Source organism: Sinocyclocheilus rhinocerous, unplaced genomic scaffold (assembly GCF_001515625.1).
Source record: "Sinocyclocheilus rhinocerous isolate Xijiao unplaced genomic scaffold, SAMN03320098_v1.1 scaffold43, whole genome shotgun sequence".
NCBI classification, from domain to species: Eukaryota; Metazoa; Chordata; class Actinopteri; order Cypriniformes; family Cyprinidae; genus Sinocyclocheilus; species Sinocyclocheilus rhinocerous.
The window spans coordinates 1,031,547-1,042,091 of NW_015628370.1; the positions used below are offsets into that span (position 1 = coordinate 1,031,547).

At 36.9% G+C, this 10,545-nt stretch overlaps 1 protein-coding gene across 2 annotated transcripts in view; it reads right to left on the reverse strand.

Moving 5' to 3' along the window:
- Window positions 1-2,170: 2,170 nt before the first annotated feature.
- The window catches only part of LOC107737765 (palmitoyltransferase ZDHHC18-like), a 22,154-nt gene continuing 13,779 nt past the window's right edge, over window positions 2,171-10,545 (reverse strand). Inside the window, exons 6-9 of one of the 2 annotated variants that reach the window (XM_016549386.1) lie at window positions 9,819-9,921; window positions 8,588-8,700; window positions 7,865-7,961; window positions 2,171-4,232 (exon numbers count right to left, since the gene is read on the reverse strand). In XM_016549386.1, the coding sequence (XP_016404872.1) occupies window positions 3,945-4,232; window positions 7,865-7,961; window positions 8,588-8,700; window positions 9,819-9,921 (601 nt within the window). In that variant the 3' untranslated portion in view covers window positions 2,171-3,944. Of the gene's footprint in view, window positions 4,233-6,364; window positions 6,435-7,864; window positions 7,962-8,587; window positions 8,701-9,818; window positions 9,922-10,545 lie in introns of those variants that run through there. The other variant, XM_016549387.1, reaches the window with a different exon arrangement.

The window sequence follows — 10,545 nt, forward strand, 5'->3', positions numbered from 1 at the left end:
GTTTTTTCTTATCAGTTGTGTACACTAGGGTTTAATCTTACATCTAATGTTGTTAAATGAATGTTTATTGCATTATTTCAGTATCACGTGTGTCACCATGATGGTGTTTAGTGTTTGTGTGAATAAGACTGTGCACCTTCTATATATAAGTATTGTCCTCTTCAGCTCGTAGAAAAGCTTTTTTTGATGAGCTTTGGTTCATCATGTGACTTTCTCATCACCACCAGTTTTTGATGGTTATCAGTGCATTACAATGGTTTAAAACAGATATTAACACTTCAATATGCTGGTTTATTAACATAAATTCAAAATAAAATACCGTATTTCATTAACTGATGTAAAGTTAAGTCCGTAAAACCTAAAATGTTGCTAACTTGCTACCATATTTTTTACGGTGAAGTCCTGGCAACCACAGCTGCCGGTATTTTACCGTAAATGTCACAGTTTTTTTTTACAGTGTGCTTAATTCAAAGAGGAAGGAATAAAAACAGTTATTAATACAATTTTGTGTAGAATAATCTTAATGTCAGGTGGTAAGATCAAATAATGAGCCAGAGGTGTTAAAATCACAGATGCGATTGCTTCTAGATTATTGTATGACACTGGAAATGGTCGAGTGCACTGCATTCAGTATTCTGTCAGACACAGAAGGTCTTTCATGTATTCTATACAGAAAATCTGAAAACTGCAGACAGAATCGATTGTGGAGAAGCACATCACCGCTGTTATGCGAGTAATACTTAAAACCACTTTTCAGATCTGTGGGAAAACACTGGAAAAAGCATGAAAATGTCTCAGATCAGTTCCAGAAGAAGCTAATAAAACATTTGAATGATTTTAGAAACTATTAGTGGGGAGTTTTTATTTATGGTATGCAGTGATTTAATGATATAAATAACATCAAATATGTCCTCACTCACTGCTCAGAGCAACTGTAAATAAACATTCCAGTGCTGCATTCCAACAGAACGGTCTCCAGAGAAGTTGCGTGGATCAAACTGTTTTCTTGGAACTCACATCTCATGAACTAAATTCAAGTCCTCCAGCTGGATTTCGTAGATACTGGCGCCATCTAGCGGTCATGCACGTACCGCATGTGACGTACAATAAAATAGTCAATTAATCCAATTAATCAAGTCCTTCAGGCTTATTTGAAAACTACATGGTGTGTGTGTGTGTTGGAGCAGGGCTGGAACTAAACTCTGCAGGGCTCCGGCCCTCCTGGAACTGAGTTTGGCACCCCTGGGTTATAGGCAGTAAAATATTACACAGCACATCCCTTGTGAAAAAGAAGTGTGTTTAATTGTATTGAATGTGCACTTGTAGTGTACTTCAAATCTTAGAAGTATATTTAAAAAAAAACATACTTGCAGATAATTGATAACTTAATATTAATGAAATAAAAGGGCATAAATGCACTTAAATGTAAAGAGGGTTCATGTTCATGACTTAAGTACACTTTTAAAAATTGCACTTTGTAACTGTCAAATAAAAAGTTTTATGTTTTATTTTGTATCACATTTTAATAATCTTTTGTCATGCTTTAAATAAATGCACTTATTTTGATATTTTGACTAACATACTAAAGCACATATAAAGCACTTCATTACAATTTTTACTATAGTGTGCTATTCAGTATTACATTTAAAGTTAATATAAATGTTAATTATTTTTAAATATCCTAAATTGCAACATTACAAATGTGTAAAATCACACTGTATCGCCCAGTGCAATGCATGCTTTCAGTGCAGTTACTTCAAATATATATTTTTTTTATGATTACCTAATAGTAACATAATGAATTTGTTCCTGATTACAAGACAAATTATATTCAAAACAGATCAATGAACACAATTTAAACAGTAAATATTGTATTGTGCAAAAACGCCAAACACATATTTAGTGTTGTTGTTTTTTTCTGTAATACTCTTTTTAAAAGTATGTGCACTTCTTTTTCACAAGGGTTAGTATGCAGCAAGCTAGTATTCTGTTCTGATCACAGGTCTAGTGCACTTTTAAATCCATGAATCCTAAATATCTGAATTGCCAAGTGATATTTCCTCTCACATGGTAATAAGCTTCACAAATATTCTGTACACTGAAAAGAATGCGAACTCCATGGCTGACGTTTATGAGGCAGCAGAATGTATGACAAACTCCAGGCTGGCCTGTTAGTTCTTTGTATTTATTTGTGCAAATGTTGCAGAGGTCTTGAGAAACAGAGGATCGATTTCAGCATTCATAAATAACATTCAGTTTGCATATTAAGTAAAAACCTGGATAACAACACAACACCCACATTCCCGTTCATTCAAACACAAAGTGTCCACGCATACAGTAGCTCACGAGTCAAACCATGAAGAACTAAAACATTACAGTATTGCTGCACTGAGAGTTAGTGCATTAAGACTGTTCCATTACTAATTACTGATAGACAGCAGAGTGTCAGGAATGCAACGTGAAGAACAGCAGACGTGATGAGGTTTAGAGAGAAACACTCAGATTAACCGGTTAACTTTTTAACTAGATCTTCAACACGGTGATCAGGGAACTTGGAGGCATCATCTCATCCACATTAGCAAGTACTTGTGCACACTTAATACCATGTTCAAACACAATATGTTACAAAATCATGCTGAAGTCCTTTGGGTAAATAATGAATTACTGGTGAGAAGATTCTTGTTCAACATGATGGATCAGGGCTGCATGATAATGGTTAAACGGTTGATCACTACTCACGATTTTTGTCATTTTCTCTTCTTTACATTTCATCAGAATTATTGCACTTTCATTTAAGCACAAATCAAGAGAATGTCAACTCGTGTGGTTTACTTGATTTAGTCAACAGCGCAAATGATTGGGTGAAAGAAAACAGACTGGCTGTATTACACTTTTTTTTTTTTTACAATTTGAGCAGAATCTCTCAAAAGAGATCCCTAAACTCCTATTTACATGTTTGCCGGTGTTTTCCCGCTCATCTGCGCTTTTTCTGTAATGCAGAAAGAGCGTGTGCAAATGGTTGCCAGGTTGGGAAGATAAGTGTTGCCCACTATTTTCAGTGGAAAGTAGCTAAAGATTGTCCAAAAAGTCGCTAGATTTGTTGTTGGTCACTTAAAAAAATTAAAATAAACAAAAAAAGGCTAATAAGGTCAGAAAAGTTGCTAAATATAGCAATAAAGTCACTAAGTTGGCAACACTAAGCAAACCAGCTGAGAAGAAGATTTATCAATTAATGAAAAAATAGCTAGGATTGGGGGATTTAAACTCTTGACATCTGGCAACCGCAACCATGTATGCTTGTGGAGGCTTGATACCAAAGCAAGGTAACGCAAATGACTAAATAAACTCAAATTACCAGTGGGCAAATATCACAGACTTTTAAAAAATGCTTTAAAAAAATCTAGAGAATCAGAAATCGTGATCACGATTAAAATACGATTCAACATGCAACCCTATGAAGGATGAAGAATGATTGTGAGCTATATTCTCCAGGCATGCTCTTGTATTTTGCATAAAGAAGATTGGTTCTTTGCTTATTGAAGCTTGACCGATGCATCCCCAACGAGACCTAAAAGAGGCCAGAGAAATGTATCCCAGAGTTCAAGTCCAGATCGAGGACGCCAGTGTTCTTGTTCCATTATTGCTGTTCTGATGAAGCTCATTTTGGAGCTCACTGTTAAGATTGACAATTGTCTTAAAGGCAATTGCTCTGCAGTTCACTTTTGAGACCTTTGTGCTTGTCTTTATGGAAACACTTTACAAAGTTTTCCAGTCATCAATCTGTTAATGGAAGTCCATCCTTCACACTTGCTCTCCAGGTTGATAATACAGCCGCCAGTTTACTAAACCTGGATCTGGAAACATATGAATCAATCAATCTCTTGAGGACAAATTCAAATAATCCAAGAAACGCATCAATATGCTGGTTGACAGAGTCCGACTGCTCAGCGCAGAGAACTGAATTTTGGGTCTCTGTTCTTGGAGTCTTTCCGTCTTGAACTGTGGCTGTGATGGGGTCTTGGAGAGGAGTTGGAGGTCTTGGGGGTGTGATGAGTGCTTTGTTTTGCCTTGGATCTGTGGTGGGAGTGATGTTTGTGAGGGGTCTTGGGCGGCTCCGGGACGATCTCTGGTAGAGGCTCCAAGACGGCTTGAGGTTTGGCCTGCGGACAGGAGCTTGTGAGGAGAGGAGATCGAGAGGCCGTTTCCAGCAGACCTTTGGTTCCCTGTGTGCACTGTGGAGGGAGATGGGAAAGATGCATAGAGGGTTATGACAGAAATGAAGAACCAGGGATAAGGGAATGGGTGTGACAAAGACAAAAAAAAGGAAGTAGACTCAAGTTAGAAAGAGTGGAAGCAGAAGTATTTTGAGGTGGTTTAAAAGGAGTATCTGAGCAGTAAAGCCATAGTCAATCAGATATCAGCGTCACTGATGACTCATGCAGATGATGATTCTTCTTCTGCTGCTATACAGAACTGAATATGACCAGCTGAGTCATATTGAGGTGCTCATATAAATTCTGCTGTGAGAGGACAAAGGAAACTAACAACAGCAAAATCACAAGACTTACAGATAAGGAGTCAAATCAGAACGGATTACACACAATACCATCTTAAAGGGTAAAACATAATCTACGATTATCTATTCACCCTCATGTTGTTTAAAACTTATTGACATTGTTTTCTTCCATACACTAAAGGAGATGTTTAGCAGTACTTTGAGCTGCTCTAAGTAGATGGGCTGCCATATTCCACAAACGACAAAAAACAGGGCTCTAGAATGTGACTCAATAGAATGAGACAAAACACAGATATTCACAGCACACCAGTGTCTCCTGCCGCATGCAACAACAAGCACCACACGAGCCGTGCGTGTCCAATTCAAGCAAATGTGATTCTTAAAGGTGCACTATGCAGGAATTTTCAGCTGCTGTTTGTAAACATTCAAACTTGGCACCTCCTCATGGGTGGAACAGAGTCACTAAACACACATGTCCAGCTGTTATGGTGTAAGATAAGCGTGTTACTGTCAACCCCAAAACTTAGCTTGTTGCACTAATTACGTTGCTTATTCACATATAATGGGCTTTTTTTGTCTGAAATTATTGGCTTGTTTTTGCAGTTGACATTGAAAACGATGTGTAATGTGTGTTAATTTCTTGACTACAGTTTGCAAATATTTGACAATTTCTACCTAGAAATATTTTTTTACTGTAAATACATTAATAATAATAAATAATGACTTTATTCTTTTACTGTATTTGCCATGTTTATGTTTGCCAATCTGTGTTCCTTAATTGATTAATTCATTGATTGTTTAGTTTTAAGGAGGTAAAAATGTATGTTTTGGGTGGGTTTTTCTTTCTCTTTTGTGCTTAAAATCATTGAGCCAATCTGGCAACACTGGACATCATATCAGCTGCCAGAACACACGCAACCTAACCGACTGCCTGCGGGAAGATAATAATAATTCATTACATTTATATAGCGCTTTTCTAGGCACTCAAAGCGCTTTACATTGTCAGGGGGTATCTCCTCATCCACCACCAGTGTGCAGCATCCACATGGATGATGCGACGGCAGCCATAGTGCGCCCAATGGTTTGAATCAGACTCTCTCAGTCCGACTCTGTTACTGAACCACATTTTCTGTTACGCCTAATTTGAAATAACCAGACTATGACTTACATCAGTCTATTGGTGTTTACTGACTGTATTCTCATATGACAGCGTGTTATCAAAGATGCATATTGTAATGAATAGTAATATGATCTTAACCGCTTATAAAAATAGTGTGAATAAGATTTTTTTTCTTGTTCTTCACACAAAGCTATCACATGGCCTCAAAATATAGATCATATTGACTTACTGAACTGATTTTAATGATAATTTTACAGGGAACAGGGGCTGTGAAGCTCCAGCATGCATTCGTTGTATGGAATACAACAGCTTGGACATTCTGCTTAACATCTCCTTTTGTCACGCACAGAAGTCATAAAGGTTTAGAACGACGTGAGGGTATAAATAATGGCTTTTTTATGTTTGATTGCATTATCCCTTTAAGATTTTGGCCCATGGCATGATACTACAGCTTAACCAGACAGACTAAATCAAAGTGAAAACGCATATCTACACAAACGAAACATGAAATAGTGGTTAGTGGTTAGAATGGGAGGAGGAGAGGAGCAGTGCTGATCATGTGCTGATGCTGTAAAACATCAGCGGTCGAGCATCAGCACTATTAGCTCTGGCAGCAGCAGTCATTCAGGCAGCATGCAGAACGAGAGCATGTGGAGCCAATGTGACGCCACCTACAGGAACTTATCAGTGTGCCCCAAAACACCCGCCTGAGTCTTACCAACCTCTCACAATCCCCTACTTCTGCCCACTGAACCATCAGCCGGCACAAGACAGGGCGAAATCCAGGCAATTTTTCTCCTAAATACACGTGCACACACACACACACACATAGAGGACAAGGGTTAATGTGCTAAGACCGGTAAGTGTAACAGCACTAATGTGCAGTAATGCATCAGAACATGCCAGGAAAACACACACGACTGAGTAAACCAACAACTCGCCCTAGATCCTCACAACAACACATATGCATGCAGGACAGGAATTCTGTGGTTTAGTTTGAAAAATATTTATTTAACATTAAAATGAATTTTCAATATATACAAGCACAAATATGTTCAAAAAGTACAAAATTTCAGAATGTTCTTCATTTAAAAAAAAAAAGATCAGGGATTTAAACCCATGCACTCAATGCATAAAATCCCATAGGGAAATTTCCATGTCACATGCAAACTATTTCACAACATATACACATGCACTCAGACACAATCACAAGTCAAGTGTGAGTCTCCCTACACAACTGCTGTAACAGTGAACAGATGCATTAGCACCTCATTAACTTTATCTCAAGGAGAAACCAGTGTTTACACACCAGAGAAATGTACACAAACACTGACACTGTTAGCTGTTTGTTCACTGTAGTGATGAGAGGCACTTTTGTTTTGGTGACAACATCAACATCTGAGAAAACTTCAAGGCACATTCAAGTTGATAAACACCCACAAGAAGATACACAAACTAAAAACAAACAAGTTGCTTGTTTGTTTGAACCAAACAACCACAATTATACAAACAAAACAGCTTGAGTTGTTTTTACATGCTAAGATTCTAATAAAAACAAACAAACTGAATATATAAATGAAAACAAAACAACATTTGTGAGGTGTTTGTTTATACTCGAGATGTTATTCAAGAGCACCATTGAGCGTCAATCTCGCAAGTCTTCGAATAAAGAGCTTCAAATAAACACCATCACTTGAAACTACAGTGTCTTTCCTTTTCGCTAACTGTGAATTCTACCTAATGTTACAGGAAATCAGAAGTTTCATTTCTTCTTTTCAGAATAAGAAAATACACAGTTGTGCAACGTAACACGACGGCTACACCCTTTGCTCTGTAAACCATATACACTCCAAAATACTGATCTACGAAGGAGCCAAACCATAGTGAATGAGTCCATAAACATTTATGTCCCTTTCAAACTCAAAGTAAACAACACAAATCTCATCTGTATATGTGACTTTGACCAAGCCACCAAACTTCAACACCAAACAAATCTGAGACAGCCGCCGCACTTGGCTGCAGCCCAGACCCGAACGCTGTCGGACATCTAAATGAAGGGTGCGACCCATGCCAAAACGCATCAAACAACACAGCAAGAGGGGGAAGTGCTGGCTTTGGATCAGTCAGGCTGTCGAGTGGCTCTGAATGGAGATGGCAGGTTGCTGTAGGGTTATGACCGGGGGTCGAGGAGGAGGAGGAGGTTGGCCTGAGGTGACTGCTCGTCCTACCATGTTTATGTCGTTTTTAGCAGCCGGGAGTTCGATTTCCACAGGACTGGTCTGGACCGAGTCATCGGAGGGCACAAAGCCTCGCCTGTCAATCAAACTGACAAAGACACGAGAGGAGGCAAAGGAATTACAATAAAGCCACAGTGATAAATGTGACACTGGAGCACAAAACCAGTCTTAAGTCGCTGGGGTATGTTTGTAGCAATAGCCAAAAATACATTGCATGAGTCAAAAAAAGTTTTCTTTTACGCCAAAAATCATTAGGATATTAAGTAAAGACCATGTTCCATGAAGATTATTTTGTAAATTTCCTACCGTAAATATATTAAAACTTAATTTTTGATTAGTAATATGCATTGCTAAGAACTTCATTTGGACAACTTTAAAGGCGATTTTCTCAATATTTTGATTTTTTTTTTTGCACCCTCAGATTCCAGATTTTCAAATAGTTGTATCTCGGCCAAATATTGTCCTATCATAACAAACCATACATCAATTTTCAAATAGTTGTATCTCGGCCAAATATTGTCCTCTCCTAACAAACCGTACAGCAATGGAAAGCTTATTTATTCAGCTTTCATATGATGTATAAATCTCAATTTCGAAAAATTGACCCTTATGACTGGTTTTGTGTTCCAGGGTCACAAATAGAGGCTTGACATTGTGGAGGTAGTTTTCGCTGGCATACTGGAGACCGTAGAGACTCATCTACACGCGTCTCACCTGGGCGGCATGGGTCCACAGAGCACAGAACAGCAGTTCTTGATAATGCTGTTGTAACTGTAAGGATTTCCAACGTCCTCATTTCCACTTTTCCCTGACCAGGAACCTTTAATCTGTAATATGGACACAAAAATACACACATTTACGCCTAAATAATAATAATAAAATGTATTTGTATATATTTTCCCATGAAAAAAAATCCATTTATTTGGATTATGCAGTTTTAACTAATATATTAGTATATTTGTCAGTCATACACAAACGAAACCGGTCAGATTTCTGTAACGGTGCTAATAAACTGAATGCGTTTTAAATGCACAATGATATTTAGCAAATCAATAAATCTAGTTTGTTTCAATCTCATACATTTTAAATAACTGAATGTTGCTTGTTTCACAGTTAGCCATATTTTAACCACGTTTATGCTTTTTAACTGAATAAATGTGGTCGATTTTACAATGAACAGATTTGTATGGAAGCCCGTTTCCGCCACTGAATAAAAAAGGTAACTGCGACTTTTTATCTCACAATTCTGACTTTTTTTCTCGTAATTACGAGTTTACATCTCGTGATTCTGACTTTTTTTTTTTTCATTATTGTGATATAAACGTGCAATTCTGACTTTATTTCTCAGAATTGCAACTTTTTCTTACAATTCTGAGAAAAAAAGTCAGAATCAAATGTAAACTCAATTGCGAGAAAAAAAAAAGTCAGAATTATGACAAAGTTTTTTTATTATTTATTTTTATTTATATATTTTATTCAGCGGCGGAAACAGGCTTCCTTAGATTTGTACTGATTCCAAGCAATTTGAATTATTTTGAATTAAGTATTTTGAAAATACGACTATTTAAATAAAATCAAACTGATGTGATTACTTAATGCCATTATCTTTTTTTAATGCATAAAGTTTCATTCATGTATGACTTGTATATGCATCACATTACGTTTTTTAGTTTAAACGTTTTAACGAACTAATAAATTTAATGTGATGCAAATAAAAGTTGTTTTTGCCTCTGATACACTAAAATGAATTAGAGCTAAATTTAAGATTGATGTATTTGAATTACTTATATAAAACTTATAAACGTATAAAACAATTCAAAAACATAAATCTTAAATTTAGCTGTACATTTTTAGTGTATTAGAGGCAAAAAAAAACAACTTTTTCAGAATAAAATAGCCTTAAATCAAAAATACACCTCTTAAGTTAAGAAAGGAAAACACTCACATCCTCATTGGTAGTAAGATTTGTAGCCACCAGGTATGTATGGAAGCCTGAGAGGCCCAAAATGGACCAAACTGAAAAGAAGCAGACCACTAACTCAAGAGCAGTGGACAGAAGTCAAGGAAGACTTCAGGATTTACACAAATAAAGAATATGAACACCAACTACTGGAATATTCTGGGTTAAATATAACTTGATCAACAGTACCATGTTCACTAGTCCCTTGGTTTGTACAAACAAGCAGAATAATGAACTTACAATGGAAATGTACCAAAGTATGTGACACATTTGTGCATGACATGCAGTGCACAAAAAACAAAAACAAAAAAAACACATACACATATATATATATAAAGATATTGCCACAGATTAGGAATTCATTCTCTCGTTTTAGCTAAATCATGGCCACAATTTAACTAAAGGGAGTGAATTAACACAATGTGGCCAAGATTTACCCAAAACGAAGGAACTAATTAAGACATGGGAGCAATTTAACTAAAACGAAAGAAAAAATACACTGTGGTCATCATATCTTCCACCCCCCCACCCCCCCCACATATCATATGCAGTGCTCCATACAGAAGTGTTTAAAAGCAGAAATGTGACATTTTGGGTGCTGGGAACCATTGCACTCTGATGCACTCATACTTGCGCAGTGTAAAATCCACTATGGCTATACTAGCTATACTACAAAAACCCTGTATTTTAAGTTTTTTTTTTTGGGGGGGGG